The sequence below is a fragment of the Lycorma delicatula genome, chromosome 1 (assembly GCF_047948215.1).
Source record: "Lycorma delicatula isolate Av1 chromosome 1, ASM4794821v1, whole genome shotgun sequence".
Lineage (NCBI taxonomy): Eukaryota > Metazoa > Arthropoda > Insecta > Hemiptera > Fulgoridae > Lycorma > Lycorma delicatula.
Genome location: NC_134455.1, coordinates 330,272,403 through 330,299,336, shown reverse-complemented (window position 1 = coordinate 330,299,336; position 26,934 = coordinate 330,272,403). Strand labels below are relative to the sequence as shown.

At 28.8% G+C, this 26,934-nt stretch overlaps 1 protein-coding gene across 3 annotated transcripts in view; it reads right to left on the bottom strand.

Moving 5' to 3' along the window:
• LOC142334251 (facilitated trehalose transporter Tret1-like) overlaps positions 1–26,934 on the bottom strand; it is a 220,480-nt gene that overhangs the window by 25,080 nt on the left and 168,466 nt on the right. For all 3 annotated transcript variants that reach the window (XM_075382125.1, XM_075382127.1, XM_075382126.1), the window contains exons 3-5: positions 21,633–21,722; positions 10,686–11,038; positions 1,819–2,094 (exon numbers count right to left, since the gene is read on the bottom strand). In XM_075382125.1, coding sequence (XP_075238240.1) covers positions 1,819–2,094; positions 10,686–11,038; positions 21,633–21,722 — 719 coding nt within the window. The remainder of the gene's footprint in view (positions 1–1,818; positions 2,095–10,685; positions 11,039–21,632; positions 21,723–26,934) is intronic.

Genomic DNA, 26,934 nt, shown 5'->3' with positions numbered 1-26,934 from the left:
GAATGGAATAAAATCATTAAAATATTATCAACATTTGGACTTATTTCAGGGAAAGAAAAATTACCTATAATCTGTAAAAAAAAATCTAACAGTAGTTATAAGAACACAAGATGAAGAAAGGTAGCTGATTCAATCAGGAGTGAGATAATAGTGTAACCTGTGTCCCATTGCTTTTCAACTTTATTATAGAAAAATGCAATTCAGGAATTGAAAGCCCTCCTCAAAAAACACAAAAAACTGAGATTAGAATAACTTCCAAGGAGAAAAGATATAAACATATTCAGTGATGATTACATTCTTCTGATAGGGAGAAACTAAAGAGTTAGAAGAAATATTGAATGGGATGAAGAAATACAAATCAGGATCTACTGCTAATGAGAAAACAATATTGTTTTGTGTTTGTTATTATCAACTAAACAGGGTGAAAGAGTTTATACTTTGAATGATATATCATTCATAATGGCAGTTTTTCCCAAGTAGACATAGTGTTTCTTAATAAATAAAAATCAAAACATTGGTTGAATCTACAATTATTTGTGTGTAATCAGTAACATAACTTCTGTTTACCATCCTTAGTTAAACCACCATTAGTATGAAAAGAAAAAAATCTTGGTTTTTTTTTTGGCAGATTTGGAAATGTGAATTTCAAATGATAACAAAGAAAAACAGGTTGAGATAAGAATCTGAAACGTGAAATACATATTTATTAAATTACCATTTATGATCTAACAAAATTTCAATCTAATCAAATGATTTTTAAACCACTGCCATTTTAAAATCAGTGCAATAGTGCTTTGTTTAAAAAAAAAAAAAAAAAAACATATTTTTTACGTTTTAATGCATTTCATGATAAGCATGGCATTGTTTTAAGATTTAGTCACAGGAAAATTTTTGATTCTAGTATTTCCAAAATAATAAAGTGATGAAAGCTAGTGATGAAAATATACAGTATATACAATAATAATAGTATTATAAAATAATAATTATTATAAAATATGTAAAAATTCCATTAAAAATAGCTGTCTTTTTTTACCACCGGTCAGCCTCAACAACAATGTGTTGACAATTGTACTTGCCTCTACCAAAAATGTAATCTTGCATTAACAACATGTTACAGCATCTGATTTCTTAAATAAGAATTTTGCTACTACAGCAGAAATTATTAAAGAAAACTGACAACAAATAAGGTAGTTACTGACCAATTTACCTGTATTTTGTACATTGTTGTTTATAGGATATTCACTCTTGAAATGTGGACTATTTTGGTTGAAATTTTAAAAATATGAACAGGACACCTACGAATGATATTAGTACAATAATTCTCTCCAGTTGATTAAGTTGATTAATATGATTTGATTTTTCTCATGCAAAATGTTCTGTACATATAAAACTGCAATGCTGGAATAAAAATTGAATATGCTTAAAAAAAAGTTTAATGCTTATCTTAGCTTATTATCGTTTTGTAGATTTTTAAATTTGGCATTTTCAGAAAATAACTAAAAACCTATATTTCTCTACCCATTAGTAGTAATTTAATTGAATGTTTGCACAGAAACAGTAAGATTTCCATCATTATTATTTATTTACTTTTTAATGTAAAGCTACAATAACACAAACACAAGTATCATTTTCAATGAGTGCAGAGTTTTAATGTGACTTGAATTCAGGACAAAGTTTTACTTATGGATGAAATGATGGTCATTTGTAATATAAAAACCTTTATATATATATATATATATAATATATATATATATATATATTTTTTAAAAATAAACAAGAAATGTTACATATATGACAGAAATAAGTTTTTGTTTTCACCTGAATCATTGCAATTTCTCTCTTAGCAGCTGTAACAGATACGTTTCCTCGCAGCCACCGCAGGTCTTTCATAGCCTTGTTTTTATTTCCCTTGGCCAACATGAAATGCGGAGATTCTGGTATGCAGAAGAATAAGATAAAAGTCACCAAAGGCATAATACTGGAGACAAATATCAGTATAGTGTATCCAACATATGGACCAATAGAATACTCCAGCATATACCCAAGAGCAAGAAATACTTCAGATGAAGAGGCCAATGCAGCACGCATAGTTCTCTGGTCAGACAAAAATATTAAGAGATGATAACATCCTAAAGTAAAATTCTTGTTCTCTATTTTAAAATGTAAGTTAATTTTCTATGTTACAACAATCTAACAATTTTTACTCAGTCAACCTCACCTTTCTGTTATTATCAAAACTAAGTAAGTCTAATACTATTCATAAATTATATACAGCTAAGTCAAGGCATAAGTAACAGTATAAAAGTAACTAATAATAGTTGCAATAATTCAAACATTTGTTTGAAAGCACTCGATGACTTATTTACTTTAATAAGAGGAATTCATTTTTAGTAGGTCAATAATCTGATTTTTTCTTTTGTAACTTAAAACGCTTTATTTTTTATTATTAAAACATTAGCCTTTAACAAAAATAATAAAAAAATCTACTTTTAAATAAATACAGAAATTTTTAATAACATAGGATTAATTTATTTCAGTTAAAATAAATTTAGTTTTAAAATCTGTATTTCAGTAAAAGTGCTTTTGTAAGGATTCCCCTTCCGGATTCCAACGTATTTGGAAACTACTTGAATTATAAACTTTGTTTTTAAACTAATTTTCTTTATGGTGTAAATTATATAAAATTACATTCTTTTTTTTGAACCTATAAAACTATTTAACAATTGAATATTTCAATAACAATATATAAGTTTATTTTAATGAATGGCTCTGTGGATATGTTTTGCTAAAAAAAAGTCTATTTAGGTATTAAAGATATGCATGTTTCTGATTCCTCACTTTTCCAAGTGACTGCAGAAACAACTCTTCCCAACAGCCAAATACAAAAGTACTTTAGTTGTATATATGATTCCAAGCAGTGAACATAATCAGGGTTTGAATAAGTACTTCATTTACAAAAGTTTACTAAATAAATATGAAGGAAGATATTGATGCGGATTGTACTCACTAGTAGCCATGGAAGGTACTCACAAGAACATGGAGGTTGCCTCCAGTTTGGTACATGAGTGTTAACAGTTCTCTCTTCCTTGAATTTAAAGTGAGTTTTAATCATACATAAAAAATCTATTTTGCTTAACAAGATCTTATGATACAATATTTTCATATTTTGAGACCAAGATGTATGTTGGAGATAAAATGTAAAAAATGAACATGACATAAAAATGTTAATATATTTCAGGGAAAGCATTAGTGAAAAAATTCAACATTCTCAGGTATTAGCATTTTATTTATCAAATTTCATAAAAGACATAAAAAAATTGTTCTTAAAAATAAAAAAAGTAATGACGCAACATAAAGCATATATTATCAGTTAAATGACATTAATAAACTAAATATTTTTTTAAATTGCATTTATCAATTCAATTTTTATTTTAAAAAATGTATATATTTATTAGCCTGAATGCTGCTTTGATCTTTTATAAAGCTTCTATTGGCTGTTAAATAAAGCCTATGTAATACTAAAGAACATGATCTGGATTCTCCTCGCTGGGAGTTACAGGCAGGCATAAAGTTAAAAATCCAACCAGCGGGCCGACCTGCCTTGCTGGATGTTCAGCTGGTGGGTAGAAAGGTCCGTTAGAGTTAAAGGACACTCCTTTGGACTGCAGGTCCGACTCAGGGGAGGGTGTATAAAAAGGTAAACAAAAACAGTAATAAAGAACATAACTACCATGTACAATCAAATTATATGTAGTAGTTTCAAAATTAAATTAAATGTCAAAATTATGACACTCATCATATAATGTCTATTATCAATCCAGTCATTGTGAAAGTCTGCTGCTGATGAAATTAAGAACATAACAGATCATTAAATAATAATGGAAGGAAGAAAATACAAAGCAATATAAAATGTTTTTAACGCAATACAAACGATTTTAAATAAATTTGTTAACTTTAAATAGAAATAACTTTCTATAGTCATCTATCCCGAAATAATAAACACTTTTGTAAATTTACTCTTTAAATGATATGCAATAAAATTAAAAAGAAATTAAAATATATAAAAACAGTTCTATGAATCATATTTATTCAACTATCATGCACAACTGTCTTGCAACTACAAGGAACAAATAATTGTAAGAACTCTCCAGTACATAAAAATATTACAACTACGAGCACACAATATCATTGAAGTACAAAATATTATTTAATTAAATAAGAGTACTCATACAACAACAATTATTAAGAGACACATAATTTCTGTATATGAAAATTTCTTATGAAATTTAAGCGAGACAATTTAATAAATGTCTTAACAAAATGACATATATCCTGGTTTCAATTCAGACTTCCCTTGCTGGATTTTTAATGTTTAAATATGTACTTTCTTTCATTAGGTTTTTGTTCCTTTTAATCAGATTACTGAGTAACATCAGCAAGAGGAAAAAAAAGTGAGAAATTAAGATAGAAATTACAACGTACACGATACTACAGTTATAACAATGATATTTAAATCTTTCACGCTGATACAATGCCTATCAATTATATGTTTTGAGATTACTTTGTTCAGTATGCTGCAACATAATAAGTTTTAAGACAATGCATAATAGCATTAATTAAAAAATGGTATAATGGATTAATACATAATGGCATTAACAACCTAAAATTTCATATGCAAAAATTATAAAACAGAAATTTTTCTTTAATGCATAGGCAGATAGTCATTAAATCCTACAAAATGCATTATTTTAACTGGACTATAACAATTTCCAGAACAAACATTCACATAAAATGGAGTAGAATATAGAACAAAAAAAAAAGTAAATAATAGACAGACAATAAATTGAAGACTGTTGAAAAATGTACTCAATAACAGAATATAAACAAAACAATTTGTATCTTCTACAGCAGTAAAATAGTTCACCTAATTTTTATTTTCTAAACATTTTTTTTCTCTATTACACTGCCTTTAAACCAGAAAAAACAGATTGCCACTGGCTTAAAACAGATTTTTCTTCTTCTGTTAAAGAAATTCTTCCAGAATTGGCAATATTGAAAAAACTAAGTGGATTGAACCTCTAAATAACTTGAATCACAGAATGATTATAAAAACATGCATTCAATATCTATGTACATATGATAGAGTATTAAAAAAAATTATGATACAATTATAATATGTTAGGAAACTAAATATGAGAGGAAAATTCATGATGCGGCATACATAATTTACACTAACATTTAAAAAAAAATTATTTACGTGAACTCATGTATAAAAATGAAGTGATCAGTGAGAAATGTGATACCATAAAGTAAAAGCGACTAATAATGTTAACCAATAGTAAAATGGTTTCTTTTTAAATTTTATACAATAAATTTATAAATAAAATGAGTTAAATGAGCTTGAACAGAACAACTAAAAGCAAATATAAATTATAAAGATTAATAAACCAAGAGGCACAAATTATAATGTAAAAAATTACAAATATAAAAATACAGCAACTCGCCAAGCACCAGTCATTAGATGTGGTCACTGACATAACAAGAAAGTAAGCTTTATAACAATATATTTTTTTGTGGACTGAATACATAAAGCAAATTGTATTTTTTTTCAACGTGCATATCTTGCAGTATTTGAAATTTTATATTAACATTTCACACGGAAAAAAATGTATCACTACGTTGGTAGACAAAATAGTTTCTTTCACACAGTCTATTATTAATTTCCATAAAGTAATGCATAAGTAAATTAATAGAAACTGATAAAAAATAAATAGTCAACATTTAATAAAAATTAGCTGAATTCATATAATAAATGTAATCCACAAAATTTGAAGTAAATTAGGAAAATGCATGGCACATGGAATGAATAGTTCTTTTTGTTCTTTGTATTGATTAATGAATAAAAATTTTAATCCTAATTTGTTTAGCCAAAACTGTTGTTTTATGTGCAATTAAACTGCAGTTTAATTTAAAACTGTTTGTTTAACCAAAACTGTAAAGGAAGATATAAATTCCAGTAATATTTTGCTTATAAACTAATTCAATATAAAAATTTTATTAATTATAGATGTGCAGAAAAATCATTTTGTATGAATACCATAGAACTATACTGACTGCCTGGTGATTAATTTCATTACAGAATGCGGTAAGCAGTATTTAAACTAAGTAAAACACTTTTTGTATTAACTCCTTTTTTTTTTGTCTTCAGTCATTTGACTGGTTTGATGCAGCTCTCCAAGATTCCCTATCTAGTGCTAGTCGTTTCATTTCAGTATACCCTCTACATCCTACATCCCTAACAATTTGTTTTACATATTCCAAACGTGGCCTGCCTACACAATTTTTTCCTTCTAATATTAACTCCTAAGAGTTAAATATATTTTTATACTTTAAAAGAATAATAATTATGTATATCATGACTAAGAATTGTAGGTTAATTTAATCTTAAGTTAGATTACAACATAATTATTATGGAAATTAGTATTTATGCTATAACTGAGTTCAGTATTAGTTTCCAAAAAGTGTATGCAACAGCAAAAGGAAAAAATAATTAATGATTTCATTTGAATTCATAAATTTATCAGGTTAAATATTTTCAGTCCTACCGACCTTATTTCCTTAAGTTGTTCCATTTCCTTAAGTTCAGAATCAGTATGTAATTGTTTTCTGCAGAAAGTAGTGCATTAATTTCTTGATTTACACTGTATGTGCCAGTCTTATTATATACTGCATGTAAAGCATCTATTAAATAAGAAGCATACTTAATAGTTGTTTTCTCGCAGTGCAATGATGTTCATTAAATAGCTTGACTCTATTGTAAAGAATCAGAAGATGTCACTTATAGGGCTGAATACACTTGCACACTTGGATTGCAGGGGGTTTGGTATAAAACAGTACATTTAACTCAAAAAAGAAGACAATAGGAAGTTTCCCGTTATCTTTTTCATTCATGAAGTTGTTACTTCATTCCTCATTTCCCTAATAAACTTGCTATGCAATACTTGTTATTACTGGTAATAGTTTTGCTATTTTCAGGAGTGACTGGTGTCTCATGCCATATTATCTACAACCATTTTTTATGACATGTAACTTACAATCGTATCAAAAATGCATGGATTCATCATCTACCATTCAGTAATAAATTAAATTTATTCTGATAAAAAAACTTCATAAATAGTAAACAAAATTTAAGATACCAACTAATTGATAACATTAAATATATTAAAATTCATTACAAAATGACATGGAATGACAGGACACAAGATTGTGAGAAGGAATAGCTGCAATCATGCAGCAATGAATTTTGTATAGTTAAATTAATTAAGATACCATGTTTTTATAAAGTTATATACTTATTATTTAATTTTTTAAAAAAGACACAGAAGTGAGGCAGCGTAGAAAGTACAGCAATTTATTATTAAACAGATCAGTTCTATTAAAAATATTTATGAAACGAATCAAAGATAGTTCAATAAATGGATAAAGTACAATAAGTTTTAAAGTACTGCGCTGCTTTTTCTATTTGCGTTTTCACAATAATTAACAACTAAAATTCCATTTACCATGCAAAATCAAAAAATGACAAAATACGAGCAAGGAATGGAAAATACTAGTAAAGGTAAGAGCAAAGAGTTAATGCAAAAATACTGAAAAACTGCAAATTGGTTTAAAGCAATCTTTTGAATAAATAAGAAAAACCCCAGCATTCTTTCATGGTAAATTTTTAATATTGTTATTTATGTTTAACCTAGATTTTACTATCAGTTATGACAACAAATCAGCAACTGATTTTTTCTTTTTAATCCAATGAATAATGCTGTGTACACAAGTTTAAAGAAAATCATATCTTATAAAAGTAAATCTTTAACTCATTTCAATCCAGCAGGCACATCAACAGTTTGAAGTAACATTATTACTAAAATCTTTTAAAAAATAGATGGTTATCTGAATTTCAGTATACAATTATTTCATGAAATAATAATTAAAATTTAATAAACCATAACAGAGAACTTTCAAATTATACATGGGAGAAAAACATATCTGGGTTAGAATATCTACAAATATCACTAGGAACTGATCAAAAATTGTATTTCTAAACTGATCTATAGGATAATTAACAGTACACAGCGTTCATAATAAAATACTGGTATGGAAACAGCTTAAAATCTTCTCAATTAAAACTAAGATGATTTCTGTTCTTCATAACCAGTAAAAAGTAAATGAATTATATTAAAAAAAAAGAATTTATTTTCAGTGAAGTGTTTAATGTATAATTTCTGTTTACTATACGAGATGCTACCCAAAAGTTCGGGGAATTAGAATTTCGCGCGCAATCCATTGCTGGTACGACCTGCTGCCGTTACATGTGGCTAAAAGTACTCTTTGAGAATCAGTGTTCCAACAGCTGTAAAGGTGAGATGCTGCATTGTTGGCTTTCGTGCGGTTGTGTTTTACTGCTTCGGCGAAGTGCTAAACGGCAGATTTTAAAGAGCAAAGAACCTGCATCAAATTTTGCTTCATGCTTAAAAAACTGGTGCAGAAACTAATCACATGCTTGTGGAAGAATTTGGTACCAATACTATGGGTAAAAGTAAAACTTTTTTGTGGTATAAACGATTCAAAGATGGACGAATGACAGTCGATGACAATGAGCGTTCAGGAAGAGCATCAACAAGCGCAACACCGGAAAACATCGTGAAAGTGCGAGAGGCTATTGTTGCAGATCGTAGACAAACAATCCATGATGTTTGTACAAACGTACAAATGTCATATGGGTCCGTGCAACGCATCTTGTCGGACAATTTGGACATGAGACGCATTGCTGCAAAATTCGTACAGAGACTGTTGAACAGCAACCAAAAACAAAATCGCGTAGCTGTCTGTAGTGAATTGAAAAATTCAGCAAGAGATGACCCTAACTTCATCTCCAACATCCTAACCGATGATGAGAAATGGGTGTACGGGTATGACCCTGAAATTAAGCAGCAGTCGTCGCAGTGGAAGTCACCAAGTTCACAGCGACCAAAAAAAGCACGACAAGTTCGCAGCAACGTGAAGTCCATGACGATTGTTTTTTTCGACATCAAAGGCATTATCCATAAGGAATTTGCTCAAACTGTCAATGGGATGTTCTATTGGGAAGTTTTGAAGCGGTTACGTGAAAGCATTAGGCGCAAACGTTCAGATCTGTGGGGTAACAACAGCTGGGTTCTGCACCATGACAAGGCGCACATATTGCTAGCCGTTTGGAATTTCTTGGCTTCCAAAAAGACGGTAGTGATTCCTCACCCACCCTATTCACCTGACCTTTCCCCGTGTGACTTTTTCCTCTTTCCGAAAATAAAATTTCAATTGAAAGGCCGTTGTTTTAACACAATTGAGGAGGTTCAGGAAGAAACGCAGAACAAGGTTGGAACACTTACACCTGCAGACTTCCAAGGATGCATGGAATCATGGGAAAAATGCTGGGATCATTGTGTTGATGCCCAAGGGGATTACTTTGAAGGAGACAGTGGAAATTATAAGTTATGGTAAGCTATTTTATTTTTATGGTAAAATTCCCCGAACTTTTGGGTAACACCTCGTACACTTCCAGATCAGTTCTTCAAATTTCACTTACAAGTAACTATAAAGTGATATAAAGTTTAAAGTATCCGAATAGTTTAAACATCATTTTAATACAAATATAATTGACAGACTGAATAATTTAGAAATCTTCAATTGTAAGATGTGCCAGCAGGAAATTCAGTTTATCATTAAAATAAATCAACTAATTACAGATCTAAAGGAATAAAAAAAAATTATAAATAAATAGGTTTCACTAATTTTAGCAAAATTTTTAATACTGATAACTAACTCAGGTTTCAAAATATGTCAGTTGTACTTGAATGGTATTCATAGATTCTTACGCGTTTGCCATACGTTGAAGGTAGACCGATTTCAGCAACCCCTTTGATGATTTCTGGAACACCATGGTTTCTCGCACCAACTCAGCGAGTGTGATGACGGGTGAACTCCTGTTCACTGTTCAACTTTATTACTGTGTCATACAACAAGTCATAAATAACACACTAGATAATGTGATTTCTCCGTTCTCTTCTGACATTAAAAGTAAAATACTCATTCCAACATTGCAATCACACTAACCAAAACACACCTCAGCATTCTCAGCTCCAACATTCCAAATTAAATTTTGAATAGATTAGATTTTAAGTTAGTTTATAAATTATAGGGAAGCAAAACTACTAGTTTTATTTTTATTGAATCAATGTATTTGCATATATTGTATATACAAGAATGATTAATTAATGCATGATATATATATATATATATATATATATATATATTCTTTTAAAACAAAACTGCAAGAGACTATTTATGACTAGACACACACATAAAAAAACACATATATCCAAACATTCTTTTAAAAAAAGAAGAAAATTTTCAGTGTAAACCATATTAAACTACAACTAGAATAATTATATTAGTATCCAAATGTTAAAATATTATAAAGAATAAAATACTAGATTGTTTTTCTTTTCCACAATGTACATATTTTTTTTGTTAAATTGTTTTATTCTTTTAAATAAAGATTTTAAATATGCTTTAAATATTTAGAAAAACAATGACCTGTAATACTTTCATAAAAAAAATGTAAACAGATGAACATAAAATATCATCATTACCTCTGCTATTTCACCAACATACATTGGTACAGCAGTAAAGACAATAGCCACAGCAACTCCTTGAATAAACCTTGCTAAGTAAATTACTTCAGCAGAGGCTGCAAATCCAAGCACAATCCAGGAAAAAAGATGAAGAGCAGTTGAGGAAATAAGTGTCTTCTTTCGACCAACATTGTTTAAAAGCAGGCCAGCAACAACTGGCCCAACAGCTGCTCCCAACATAAGGAATGATGCAATTAAAGATGCTACCTCATTGTCTACTCCTTTAAGCCATGACTGTTCAGATTGCAGTTGTGGTAATGTAGGAGAAGTCCATGAAAGTGAAGCACCACATGAGAAGAATGCCAGATTGGCTGAAATGCACCAATAAAAGTAATAAAAAAAATTTTAACTCAATATAATAATTTTATTCTACAAATTAGAATATTCTCAACACACATTAACCTCAATATACAAGGGATAGAATTCGAAGAAATCTAGATATATAATTCTGATTTCTTTTGGAACAAGTGAACTGTTCTGAAAATGGTATTAAAAGAATACATTTTCAATAACAAACTAAGACCTTTTTAAGCCTAACAGACATTCTTTTACTTTTTAAAACATTTTTAGTCATTAGAATACTAACATACATTCTAAACACTCTTCTGGTCAACATCATAGCAAGTTATTTTTATTTCTTGAATGTACTTTTATACTCAGAAAAGTTTAATGGATTATTTGTGTAGTTTATCTTTAACTGTACCTATTCATATAATATATTACTGTTCAACAGAAGTGTATTTTAAAAAGTTGTTGTGATGTGGTCCCTTTTTCTGTATATATACACACATATATATATATATATTTTTTTTCTAAAATCAATCCTTTCAGGAATCATATTCCTCTGCACTATACAAATTGTATTAATCCAATCAACCCAAGTACAGAATTAATAAAATAAAATAAAATAGGATGACACCTAGCTTATTCCATAATCCAAGCAAGAGTGCTTTCACGAGTACCTTGCATCATCAGCTGCTATATAATTTTTCTATTTTTTTTTGTTGCAAATTACACATTAAAATTGTACATTAAATTTAAAATTGTTAAAAGATCTTTTTCCAATTAAATCAAAACAGAAATAAGTTTTTTTTTATATTCAAAATTTTAAATTGTAAATTAAAATTAAATATTGCATATATACAAAGTATGAAGTAATTAATAAAAAAATTTAATTAAAAGTCAAAATTAAAATTAATAATAAAAATAAAATAGAACTTCTTGTAGACTAGCGAGCCAAAGTTATGTAATTGTACAGAGTTGAAATATTATGAATTATCAATGTCTAAAGAAGTGTTGCTATCTACAGCAGCTTTTATGTGTGTCATCCTCATATTCTGTATGTAGGTTGATCAAATTAAATTTACTTTTATATTTGAAAATGTAAAATCTTTCTAAATGTCAAAAACCCTATTATTTGTATTAATATTGTATTTCTTAATTTCCAGTACTTCTAAATCTGTATGAATAATCGGATATTGAATGCGTATTATTAATAAAATGATCAGAAACATTAGAGAAACCCAATTTTCTACTTTTATAATATCTTAAGTGTTCATCAAATCTAGTTTTAAAGAATCTAGTGCTTTTACCTATATAAATATGGTTGCAATCATTGCATTTTATTTTATAAATACTACATAAATTGTGTAAATCATATGAAGCAATACGTATATTATTTTTTAAAAGTTTTATTAAATGGTATTTGTCTGGTATGCAGGTTTAAATAAATTTTTATCATAAACCCTTGTTATGTTTTCAATAATATTATCAGTATATACATATTTTAAATATGCATTGTCAATTTTCTGTGTGTTATTTATTGGTATTAAATATATATTAGTGTTAATTTTTGACATTAGTTTTTTTGTATATATTATCTACTAAAGATTCATTTTAACTATTATATTTAGCAATTTGTTATATATTATATATTTCTTTATTTTATTTATTATTATTTCCATCATACTTTGTGTAATTGATAGCTCTTATAACCATGTTCATATATGTATTCATTTTTATGACCACAGAAGACTTGAATATCATGTATGTTGGTTTTCTTGATTGTGGGTTTCCTATGTACTGAAGTTATGAATTGATTATTTTTATTCCTATTATTTATTTTGATACAAACATCTAAGTAATTTATTCTCTCCTATTTTTATCAATTTCAAAAGTAAATTTCAATTCCTTATGGTAAAAATTTAACTTGTTCAAAATGATTAAATGTTCATTATATATAATGGGATTATAGACCACAAAAATCAGCATACCTAGTCCAAAGTAAAGTATCATGAACATAAGTAATGCTATAAACAATTTTAATTTCAAAATTATGTAAAAAAAATTAGATATGATGGCTGACAATGGAGAGCCCATTGGTAAGTTATTTTCTTGAGTATAAACTTTGTCATCAAACTTAAAATAATTCTGTTGGCAAATATTTCTAATAATAATGATAATATTATCAATAAATAAAGGGTCTTCAGGATACTGTATTAATTTGTTTTTATTATATTGATTATTTCATCTATGGGTATGCCAGGACACATGTTACTAATGTCATAACTAACCATCCTGGTGTTATCCCACATTTTTAAATCTTTTAATTTATTTACATGATATCCAACCTACATACAGAATATGAGGATGACACACATAAAAGCTGCTGTAGATAGCAGCACTTCTTTAGACATTGATAATTCATAATATTTCAACTCTGTCCAGTCACATAACTTTGGCTAGCTAGTCTACATAAAACCCACCGGGTTGGTCTAGTGATAAGAAAATTGAGAATGCATATTTAAAATATGTATATACTGATAATATTGTTGAAAACATAACAAAGGTTTATGATGAAAATTTATTTAAACCTGCATACCAGACAAATACCATTTAATAAAACTTTAAAAAAATAATATACGTATTGCTTCATATGATTTACACAATTTATGTAGTATTTATAAAATAAAATGCAATGATTGCAACCATATTTATATAGGTAAAAGCACTAGATTCTTTAAAACTAGATTTGATGAACACTTAAAATATTATAAAAGTAGAAAATTGGGTTTCTCTAATGTTTCTGATCATTTTATTAATAATACGCATTCAATATCCGATATTCATACAGATTTAGAAGTACTGGAAATTAAGAAATACAATATTAATACAAATAATAGGGTTTTTGACATTTAGAAAGATTTTACATTTTTAAATATAAAAGTAAATTTAATTTGATCAACCTACATACAGAATATGAGGATGACACACATAAAAGCTGCTGTAGATAGCAGCACTTCTTTAGACATTGATAATTCATAATATTTCAACTCTGTACAACTACATAACTTTGGCTAGCTAGTCTACATAAAACCCACCGGGTTGGTCTAGTGGTAAACGCGTCTTCCCAAATCAGCTAATTTGGAAGTCGAGAGTTCCAGCGTTCAAGTTCTAGTAAAGTCAGTTATTTTTACATGGATTTGAATACTAGATCGTGGATACCGGTGTTCTGTGGTGGTTGGGTTTCAATTAACCACACATCTCAGGAATGGTTAAACTGACACTGTACATGACTACACTTCATTTACAGTCATACATATCATCCTCTGAAGTATTACCTGAAAGGTAATTACTGGAGGTTAACAGGAAAAAGAAAGCTAGTCTACACGCGTTATATTTTATTTTATTATTAATTTTAATTTTGACTTTTAATTTAATTTTTTTATTAATTACTTCATATTTTGTATATATGCAGTTTTTAATTTTAATTTACAATTTAAAATTTTGAATATAAAAAAAAATTACTTTTATTTTTGTTTTGATTTAATTGGAAAAGGATCTTTTAACAATTTTAAATTTAATGTGCAATTTGCAAAGAACAATTTTAATTTTAATATGTAATTTGGAAGGAAAGATTTGAAAAATAATACAGCAGCTGCTGATGTGAGGTACTCGTGAAAGTGTTCTTCCTTGGATTATGGAATAAGCTAGGTGATATCCTATTTTACTTTATTTTATTAATTCTGTAATTGGGTTGATCGGATTAATAAAATATAATATAATATATATACTGGATTGCACATACAAAATCCTGTCGAGAATCATATACAACCGATGCAAAGACCAACTTGAACTGGAACTTGGGGAATACCAAGGGGGATTTAGGCCATGGAGAGGTTGCCCGGAGCAAATAATATCCCTAAAACTTATGATGGACTTATATAAAAGACGGAAAAAACAACTAATAATCACCTTCGTCGACTTTAAAAGGGCCTATGATTGTATACACCGACCATCCATGCTGAATATTCTGAGAAACCTGGGCCTTCACCCTAAACTCGTAAACATGATAAAATTAACTTTAACCAATACCCAGTCCAGAGTGAAATTCAGAGGTGAACTCTCTCAACTCTTCTACATAAAAACTGGATTGAGGCAAGGAGACGGCCTCTCACCACTCCTTTTTAACTGCGCCCTCGAATTTGTCATGAGAAAATGGTATGAAATAAATCCCAAAAATATAAAAATGGGTACTAAGAAAAACCATCACACTAAATTGCCTAGGATTTGCAGATGACCTTGCTCTTTTAGCAAATAATATTCAAGAAGCCAAAACACAAATCATGAGCCTTCAAAACCTAGCACAAAAGATAGGGCTTCATATCTCTTTCGAAAAAACTGAACTAATGGCCATAGATCCTCTGGTAATAGAGCACATTACGGTAAACAATCAGAAAATTAAAATAGTAAAACAATTTAAATATCTAGGGGAAATAATAACTTATAATTTAAATGAAAAAGTGACATGGCAAAACAGGACAAATAAAATGATTAAATCCCAAAAATTAACTTGGTCAACATATAACAAAAAATGCCTTTCTGCTAAAACAAAACTTAAACATTATAAAACTGTAGTACAGCCAGAAGTCACCTACGGAAGCGAGACCCTTTTCAAAATCACTCAGAAAAACCGAATCGAAAAAATTCTGAAAATAGAGAGGAGAATTGTCAGAACGTGTATCAATAAAAAACACCAAAAAGAAGGCCAATGGGGGGATTGTGCCAAATGAGGTGGTGTATCGAGAAATAGAGCCTGTTACTGATACTATGCGGAAAAAAAGAATCTCTTTCTTTGGTCATCTCATAAGGACACCGGAAACAAGACTGTCAAGAAATATCATTGAAAAGCTCTGGTTCCAAAAGCTAGAAGTAGGATGGATCAAAGAAATTAGAGAAGATATGAAAGAATTGGGAATTTCCCTGACTGACCTACAGAATAAAACTGGAAAAATTACAAAGCTAAAAGATAAAAGCATTAGATTTAAACAAAAGACAGACAAACGACAAAATACAACGAAGAGGGTGTTTACGGATGAAGAAAAGAAAGCAAGATCTGAACGGATGAAGAAATACTGGGCAGCTCGAAAGAGTAAAATAACACGCTTTTCTCAGAAAAGATCCAACTAAAATTGACTTAAGTGGTCCCATGTTGGCCGTAAAAGCATAATAATAATAAATATAAATATATATACTATAAGAAAATTTATGTTGCAATTACAATTTATGTTCAGTGATTTTACTGTAGGAGGTAATGGACAAATGCTGGTGCATAGTGGACTTATACACTCACTATAATTTTCTTCAATTTAATCTCTGGTTTGACCAATTTAGTATTTTATTTATTTGTAGTAAATGTCTTCCCGGGACACTGCATTTATTCAGTGAATGTATTTTGTTTGTATGATTTTTTTTTGTATTTTGTTCTGAAAGCTAAATTAATCAAAATATATTAGCTATTTCACTGATTCTTTGTGTATGCACACTATGTATAAATTTTCTGTCCACTAACAAAGATTAATAAAATCTGGACATGTATCTACTGGAGATACCACAAATTCAAAGAACACCTAAAAACACTATAAATAACTACAGAACCAGTCTTTGCAAATCATTTTACAGAAATCTGACATATGTATAAAGATATCATTCTCAGCATCCACACTTTACATATAGCACATAACACAACTAAACAGAATAAAATTTAAATACATACTAAATTTGATAAAAACAACAAACTAAATGAAAAACCATATAAATATAGTAATTTGATTACATATTATCACTGAAGAAAGAGCCAAATAATAACATAGTAAATTCTTTTGTAAGCACAATTCCACACAATTAAAAAATGAGTTACATTTAATAATTTTTTATTTATTTTTATTTTTTCTTTGAAAAATTTGGGTGACATGGAGATGTTTAGTAGACTGTGAGTCGTATTGGTAAACACAGAGTTTAAATAAGGAGGCAAAGTTTTGTGAATATGTCTCCCATAGTTAAATGAATGTTATGGAGGGTTTAATGTGAAAATAGAAGAGAAACCCTTTTTTTAATTCTTTCCATATTCAGCCATGAAGTTTAATTTATGGAGCTTATTGTTAATGTACATTAAGAATAGTCAGACTATTTAGTGCTGCGTTGGTATAATATACGATTGTGTCATCAATCATCTGTGCCAGCATGGCACATATGGCAATATGTGCCATATGGCAGCATGGCTGCAAAGTTATTACTTTGCAGCCATGCTTTTTTTTATTTATGAGTACACTTATTGGATCTAAACAAAATCTATTAGGATGCTGGAAATAAGAAGGCTAACAGCTGAGAACATAGAAGAACTCAAAATACATCACATACTCATATGCATATGAAGCAACACACTTTTTGACACAATCCTAAGGAAAATTAAAAAAAAATAAAGATAATGGCAAAAAAATCATTAAAAACTCATAAAAAGTTACAAATTTAAAAAATGTTTAATAAAATATACCTTTCAGAATAATAAAATATAAAATAAAACAAACTATTACTCAAGAGTATTTTTTGAGAAGTATAGTCAGCATCACTGCCTAGCATAGAAATTAACTAACAATTCCCCAGTTCCTGTGCTAGTCTACCTAATCCGTTTTTGCATAGCTTTTATTTGAAGTAGGTGTTGTTTGTACCTTTTGATAAATGACTATCGGGAACAAGGTGTTAAAATTAAATTTTGTATTACATCAGGTAAAACTTCTACCAATCCAAAATGATTATAATGCTTACAAGGAGGACTTTCTGACCTAAAAACAATGCTGACTGGTTCAGGAATTTTAAAAGTGGTTGAGAATCTACTGAAGACAACACTTGTCACAGAAGGCCTCTGATGGCATCAGACACGTCCCATATTGCTCACTGGAACAATTTGCTGAAGCAATACCACTGTTTAACAGTTTGAGAGATAGCAGAAGAGACTGGAATTTCAATAGGTTAATGTCACAAAAAACAAATTTGAAAAGTTAATAAATCATGTCACCACAAAGTTCATTCTAAAACTCTTAATGCAAGAGTGGAAAGACAGTCATATAGCGATCTATCTCATTCCTTCACCATGAAAATGCACCAACACACATATTGATGCTAACTAGTGAGTATTATATAAAAGAAAAGTCACTCAGTAATTCCTCATCACCATACTCATCTGACCTAACACCTGCTGACTTTTTTCCCAGTAATAAAATTACCATTAAAAGGACACAGATTTGAGATAACAGATCCATAAAAAAAGTCTGCAGAACACCCTGAAAGCTATTTCATCAAATGCATTCCAGAGTCACTTCTCAAAGTGAAAGGGATGTTGGGTAGAATGTATAAAGGGAAGGAGATTAATTTTACAATAATGTAAATACTCATTAAATTTCTTTTAAAAAAAAGTTCCATTACTTTTTTTATATTTACTGCACAAATAAAAATTAGCATTTTTTAACATTATGCATGAACAATCAATTACACAAAAACACAGAACATAATATATGGACTACATGGACAGATACAATTAAAATTTAATTCACTTTTTACAAACTCAAAAAAACCACCTGCAATAATTTGGACTGGAACTCCACTTCAAAACAATAGTGCTAGTTATACGATTAAAAGCATGTGGAAACTGTTTTGATCTAAATATAAGTATGTTCCTTAATTTTGAATTTGAACAGGACTGTCATTAAAATTTGAAAATTTTATTTATAATACTGGATGTTATGTCTATATGAAATATAAGGATATTTCAAAGATATATATATATATATATATACATATGTAAAGCAAATTTCTATCATAATTACAAGGAAACTTCACTTACATCAATCTTATTTTAGGCACTAATGCCATTCGATTACTATCTACAAGTGATGAATGTGGCTGTGAAGGAAGGCCCTTTCCTTACCTTTGAAACTACAAATTGTTTGATTGCAGTACAAAAATTTTATAAATTCTGAGTTAGGAAGTTTGGTGCAAAAAATTCTCCTTTTCATATTACAGTTTAGAAACTTTTATCTTTTAAATAATAAAGATAAGCTTTCCCTAGAAGACTTCATTATAATATAATACACACAAAAACTCTGTGAACAATTTTGTGCGGAAACAATACTTTTACATTAAGATAATAAAATTGACACTTATAATAACATTTTCCAATTCTTCATTAGTTAAAAAAAAAATAATAATAATACATGCACAACATTTTATGCATTCTGAAAATCTAGTAAAGTAAATTTTTTATCAAATAATTTTTGCACATAAATAAGATTAATTATCTCTTTTATTTAATAATGATCTTTAAATTGTAATTTATGATTTATTTAAATATTCTGATATTATATTTTTCCATGTTATATTATTAAGTTAACATTGCTTTTATATTAACTGAAAGAGAGAACTGGCCGACTCCTGATTTCACCTCATAATATAAACAAATTATCAATCAATTTCTCTCTAATTCACTTTTTTCTCTGTCTCCTCCTACTGGTTCTGAATTGAAAATAATTGCTCATAAGACATAAACTTAGTCAGCTGCTTAGTCAGAAATCAGCAGCTAATCATTTAAAACTAAAAATAATTACCATTAAATATTTTTTCAGAACTGAGATACGTTTAATGCAGTTATTTTATTTTAAATATTTTTTCAGGCCATAAAGAAAATAAGTCAATAATTTTCAGGGGTTAGATTAAGAAGCTGGAGCATTTTCCTTTATTTTAATCATCAACTCATCACTCTACGAGATCTAGCAGTAGTTAATTACTCATCATATTTTACATCTATTCTGATAATACTCTGTCCATTTCCCTGCTCTTTTTAATAAATCGTAATAACAAGATTAAAAAAAATTAAAGGGAGATAACTGTGACAGTAAATTATTAAAGATCATTTGCTATAAAAATGGAAGTTTGTATGAAATTTTGTCTTAACAGAACACACTATTCTATTTATTTTCTGGTAGGAATGCTCAGTACTGTAAAGTAATTTCAGTCTACAAACACAGAAAAAATGAATTTCTTATAAAAGAATAACATCTCATGAAGATTTTATATAATCTGAAATCCACAAAATTCATAAACATCCTAACATTAAAGCATTTAGAATTCTTAGTGCAACATTTAACTCAATACATCTCTTACAGTGTTTTCCTTGATCTATATTTAGTTATTTAATGATGCTAAAATAAATAGTGATTTCATATTCATGAGCAGAATGTACATTATGTGGGCACTGAGAAAATTTTTTTTCTTTCTAGAAACTTTTTGTTATCAAAATGCACAGCAACCCAAGTGGATAGTTTGAAGAATTAACTGAATTTGATATGTACATTGAAAAAAAATGTATATATATATATATATAAATAACAATTACTCAACTTTCCCCAAAATTTATCATAAGCATTGTTTGAATTTAAAGTTTGAAAAACTGTAATAAACACTCATAATACTTCCTTTGACATGAAAAACTATGTATATATAAGGTTTATGACAATTATAAATATTTAAGCTTACATTTTAGATAACAGTCGACAAGACAGTAAGCAACTTTTCATCGTTTTAGGATCATTACTATCATCAATACCCCCATTACAGTAACATTACCAGTTTTTCTCTGAGAAAACCAAAACTTCAGATTTTAGTCAAATTCTGCTTCTGCATGATCCAAGAACTATTGTTTTTGTTTCTGTAAATAAAAATCTTAATAAGTGAATGATTACGGACTACTTTATGGAATGCAAATATTTCACTCTTTACATTCACCATAGAATAGAATCAGATTCAGAGCAGTAACTGCTAAACACAAAGCTAAGAATTCCAGAATAAGTCTGCTTTTAAATAAGACATAGATGACATAACACTTGCAAAAATATTTCAACACATACATACTTTCAAACAATACACCCATACAATAAAACACTGATACAGATACACTCATCATACCAATATATTATAACAAGGCAATGCAAGACTCTTAATCAAATTAATTAAAAATTACTCTTTACAACTAAAATTGAATACAATAACATTATTTTGACTTCCCACCACCAGATGAAAAACTCAACAAAATTTCACAATGTAATGTACATAAAGCAAAACACAACTTAAATGTGTGTGACTGTCATGAGTTTTTACAGGTATTCTGTTATAAATATGAGCCTAGAGCCACCCAATTTCACAGTAAAGGGTGCCACCCAGGAAGAACTTCACTCTTCATTAATAGATTTTGAATACTGTCAATCACACAAAAAAAAACTTTTGGTGCAATATTTATACACTCACATTTATTAAAATTACAGACATCTTTATACACAACTGCAATCAAACAAGTACAAAGAATTTAGTAAAAACCGTAAACTGATTTTATTTATATCACAAGAGCAATATCAGCTATTGTTCAGTTCAGCCCATGATATAGATTTATTTTTCATACTATATCTATATAGTAGCACCTTTACTGATTCACAAATCACATAATAATCTCATAACAACTAAGATATTAGAAGGTCTTAAAAATAAAACAAGTAACTTTAAAAGTAAGCCGAAACTTACCTGTCAAGGCAGTATAATACAATCTTGTCCTACGAGTTTTCTCCCGTTCAACAGTACTGGTATCCAATTCAAAATTAGTACAATTAACTTCTACACAGAAAAAGTAAGAAAAATGTTATAACCAATGAACCTTAATAAACAATAATTGTTGTATAATTATTATTAAAAAATAAAATGAGTATACTCAGCACCACACACCTGACAGCATATAAATCTAAATGTGAAATCAATATCAAGGTAGTTTTTTAAAATGAAAATATACTTAAACAATTCATAATAATTATTTTCACAAAAAAATTATTGTAAATTCAGATTTACAATAAATATATCATTTATATTTTATATTTATAAAGAATATCATATAAACATTTAGTCAACTGTGTTGCAATTAACAGTTATAAACAAAAAAATGAATGGAGATTACGTGTAAAAACTGATAATCAGTTTTTACAGTAAAGGTGGTAATGCATTACCTTATTTTGTGACTGATGATGATTCTATGGATTTGAAAAGAATATATAAATTAAGCTTATACTAAACTTGCTATGTTCATACATTCACAATTTTTCTTATGTTTCGTTATTTTTATTTAATATATTGTAAGAGATAAGAGTACCCTACTAATTTAATTTTGTAGTTTTTTTGTTTAATTTTGATACGTAGATGTCATACAATATTCTAATAAATCCAAAAATAATAAAATATATGCATAATTTTTAATCAACTATAGTACGAAGTGTACTGCAGTTGATTTAAATGTCTATTTCATATTTTTAACATGGTAAGTTGTAGATGGAAAAATTCAACTTTTAATTTAAATCAATAAGAGTTTCAAATTTAAATCTTAAGTTTCCAACCATTTTTGGCTTGGTATGTACAAAACTTCAGAAATTGTATTACATTTGTAAATTGTACTGTATGGCCTTACTACAGCTGGAAACAAGAAATCAATAGTATGTATGTGTGATCAAGTCACCATATATATATATACTATTGTTAGGGTTGGAGAAGGAATCTGTTCCAGCTAAATAGAGCTAGTGCACAATGCATGTGGACAGTGATTAATCTATTTCACTGTTTCCAGATTACCTAGTTACCAAAATAATGGCTATTTTATAGTCACATCAGAAGGTTTAAAATTTGTGTTAGAGAACAGTATTCCATTAATCCAAATAAAAATATTTTATTATCAATTGTAAAAGTTTGTTTGCAATTAACACTAGTTCAAGCCCTGCTTAAAAAACTTATTTTTTTATAAATTAATTGGAAAAGTCATTGCTTGAAAATTCAGTTTTGATGCATGTGGGCTCCTATAGTGAACAACACTTTAATATTCCTCAAATGCATAGATCAATTCGAGTGTAGGTGTGCGAAGCATGTTAGCAGAGGGACTACATTTAGACCCTACTATTACCTACATGACAATGAATTTTGATTTATATTTCTGGGCTGCAAGTTAAAGATTTTTACAAAAATGTTTACCCTATCCAAGAGTAATAACCTTAGTTTTTTTTTTTTTTATTTCCTTTGACCAGTTTTATTTTGTAACATCTATCATCAATTCAGGCAAATTTTAATACGTTTAATGATTTGGGAATGCTTTGCACATATACATGGAACTATACTGTATTGAGTTAGCTTATAGACTTAAGAATAAACAAACATGCATTTGTGTGAGTGATTTTCTCATGATTCTGCAAGTCACATCCCATGTATAGTACAGATTGAAAACATGGCCCTATCTATATATAACACTATAATCATTTCTCATACATTAATCACTGTGTAATTAGTCATATAGTAGTAATGTAATGAAATGTTTATACAATGTTATATCTTCTTGGTTCTATTAATAACCTTGATCTTTTCTTATGATCACTTTTTTGTTCTCATGTTCAAATTTTGTTTCTGTTATTTATATACTCTAATGTTATTTAAAGTTAATACAATGCAATTTTTTTAAGTTTACTGGAACGTGGGTATAGTGTATTCTTACATTTGTGTCTGTAAGACTTATACTATTATTTTGACACCATGTCTGATACTGATTCAGCTGATAATAGTGCAAGATTATTGATATCCCCTACCAAAAAAATCCATGAAAAAAGCCCTTTAAGATGTGCGGAAAAACACATAATTTTAAATACTTGCAAATGCAAATTACAGAGTAGTGCAATGGTGTTGATTTCGAATGTTGTTTACTGGAATGAGTTGATTTTGATTTATTGGAATGGAAATACTGTTTAAAACATGTTAATGGCTACTGTTGAACCAAATTATTCGGTTAAAAATTTAACTGCTAACTAAAGTGGAAGTTGTGCTGCTTCAGTTTACAATGTGATTCGCGAGTATTAGTTTACTAATGAATTACGGTCAACTAAGAAATCAAAATCCCGCGGGTCAATTGAAGAAAAAGTTGACGATTTCTATCAAAAAATGATTCGTAAAAAAGTGCACGAAATTTATTTTGAAACTAACTGCCTACAATAGACAAAGTGTTACCAGTTGTAAATGACGATAACGATCTACCAGATTTCCATCGATTCTATCAGATTTAAAAAATTGTTAAAAAGTATCAATTTTAAATACCAAAAAACGGGGTCAGGAAAGTCCTTTAATGTACAGGGATCATATCATTATATGGTGAAGACATTATCTCACTGAAATAAAGAAAATGAGACAAGAAGGCGTAGAATGTATTATATGGATGAAACTTGGGTTAACGAAGGTAACACAGAAAGTTTCGTTTGGAAAGATAAAGCTATGAATTCATCAAAAGAAGACTTTCTGTGTAACTTATCAACCAGTAATAAGGCTGCATCGGGTTAAGGTAGGGGTCTCATAATTACACATATCGGGAAGTGACAATGGGTTTGCAATGGTGGTCTCTGGATTTTTGAATCTAAATTTACAGGAGATTATCAAAACAAGATGAACTCTCATCTGTTGAGAAATGGTTTAACGATGTGTTACCTCTTCTGGATGATAAATCGGTTATTGTCTTACACAAAGCCCCTTATCATTCATATAAAATGGGGAAAAATTCAGCTGTATCTTGGAAATAGAATGATATCAAAATGTGGCTTAGTTCAAAAGGAGTGATATTTGAAATGGATGAACTTAAGGTCCAATTATTGCAAAGGTTTTTCGCGTATTAAAAGTAATTTTAATTCGTATAAAATTGATGAGTTAGCAAGATCCAACGGTAAAACTGTGCTTCGATTTCCTCCCTATTATTGTGACCTTACCCAACTGAGTTAATTTGGAGATAAATCAAAAATTACGAAGGGTCAGAGAATATTACTTTTAAAATATATGATGTTAAACATTTATGCATAAAAGCCATCGATAAAACGGGCCAACAGGAATGGAAAAAGAATTTAAAATATGTAACGGATACTGCTGAACCAAATTATCCAGAATTGGATAATATAAGAGAAAACAAAGTTGAGCCTCTCATTGTACCACTGTATTAACTAGAAATTAATAACCAACTTTTAACAGAAACTCACAAAATCACCAAAAACTAACTAACTGATAATGAATCATAAAAGCACAAAAACCACTAATTCTGTTTTTCATACGAACTAACAAGATAATCTGAAACACGAAATAGCAAGCAGTCTGCCACAGAATGAAAATTCCTTACAACAGAACAAAAATTCCCTTTGTTCAGATTAATTTGTTCGCTACTGATCAACTGGTGTTCCTTAGCCCACTAAATATGAAATTAAAAGTTTCTAAAAAAAATCCCCCCTCTCACTTTGCCAGAAATGACAATAAAATATAGTGATCAAAAGGGCTGATCTTAAACCTAATATTTTTGTTTTGAATAGTAGAGCAATTTAAATTTAATCTACAAGAACTTAGGTATTGAATATATAAGAATTAAAAAGTTCAATAACCATGAACTTTCAAGTCTTCATACTTCAAAAAACTACATCTGACTTGAAATTTTTAATCAAACTCTGTATATTTTTTAATCTTTTTCATTCTTTTTTTTTTGTAAAATGTAATTTTTTAAAACTGATAAAATCAGTATGTTTATATATAAAGGAAAAATCACAAATATCAGCCATGCATAATGAAACTTGATCTTTAATTTTTATACATGACCAAACTAAAGTTTATAAAGAAAACCATATTAACATAAAGGTTGTACAAAATTGTATTGATGTTCATATTTCTGAAAACAACAAGTATTTAACCTGTTATACTCAACGTAAAATTGATGTGTGCAATTTTAACAGCAACATTTGGTGATAAGCAAGCAGTACTTACATGAAAGATTCCTGCTAGCTGAATTAACTATAATGTTGATTTCAAGCCCTGTTTAACAATCACACATTTTACAAAAAACTGTTAGTTTGACACAAGACAAAGTAGGATAAAAAATTTGTACACGTGGAGCCAGTAAAATCAATACAAAACAGCCATTGAAGAGTAAATTATCAATGAGTTTTGATATTAAGTTATGTTTGTATAACAATTTAATGAAGTAATACAATAACAATAGTAATAACAAAATTAAATTGAACCAAAATAAATCAAATTTCTAAAATTCATTATAGGTCTTTTGAAAATGTAACGATTTGTTAAAAAAATTGTTTTTTAAAATTACACACGCGCGCGCACGCGCACACACAGAGAGAGAGAGAGAGAGAGAGCGAGAAAGAGAGAGAGTGAGAGAGCGGCTTTGCTGCTGACAGCTTTAAATGTAATACAGTATAATTGTACAATGTTAAGGTATTTAATCTATAATTGCAGATTTTATAGGAATGTTACAGCACAATCATTAAGTAACAGCAGATACTTAATAGCAAATCCTATGAGATGTCAAGTTGCATAACGTTCAATCTAAAGAAGATTGACAGCCATCTGTTTGACCTCTTGAATAGTAGAGGTTAACTCGTTAAAACAAAAACTCTCTTATGCACAGAAACCTCATACTCTCCCTTCACTCCCTCCCTTCTTTTCCCCCACATTCCCTTGCTCTTTCCGTTGAAGGAGAACAAATATTTCAATACATTATTGAAATCGATTGGAAGGCTGAACGACTCATACAAATAAAATATGTAGACAATGTACACCAGTTTAAACCCAATTGCACAGTCACGTTCCTTACACGTTGGTCTTTTATTTTCAACACCCAACAAATAACAGCTCTCAAACACTGGAGCTTAATTTTTCCACATAGATATTAGTAAATTATGCATATCAAGGAGAATTATTTATATATATATATTTATGCATATAAATTACATCATTATTATCATAAGAAAACCCTACATAATTCAGAGCT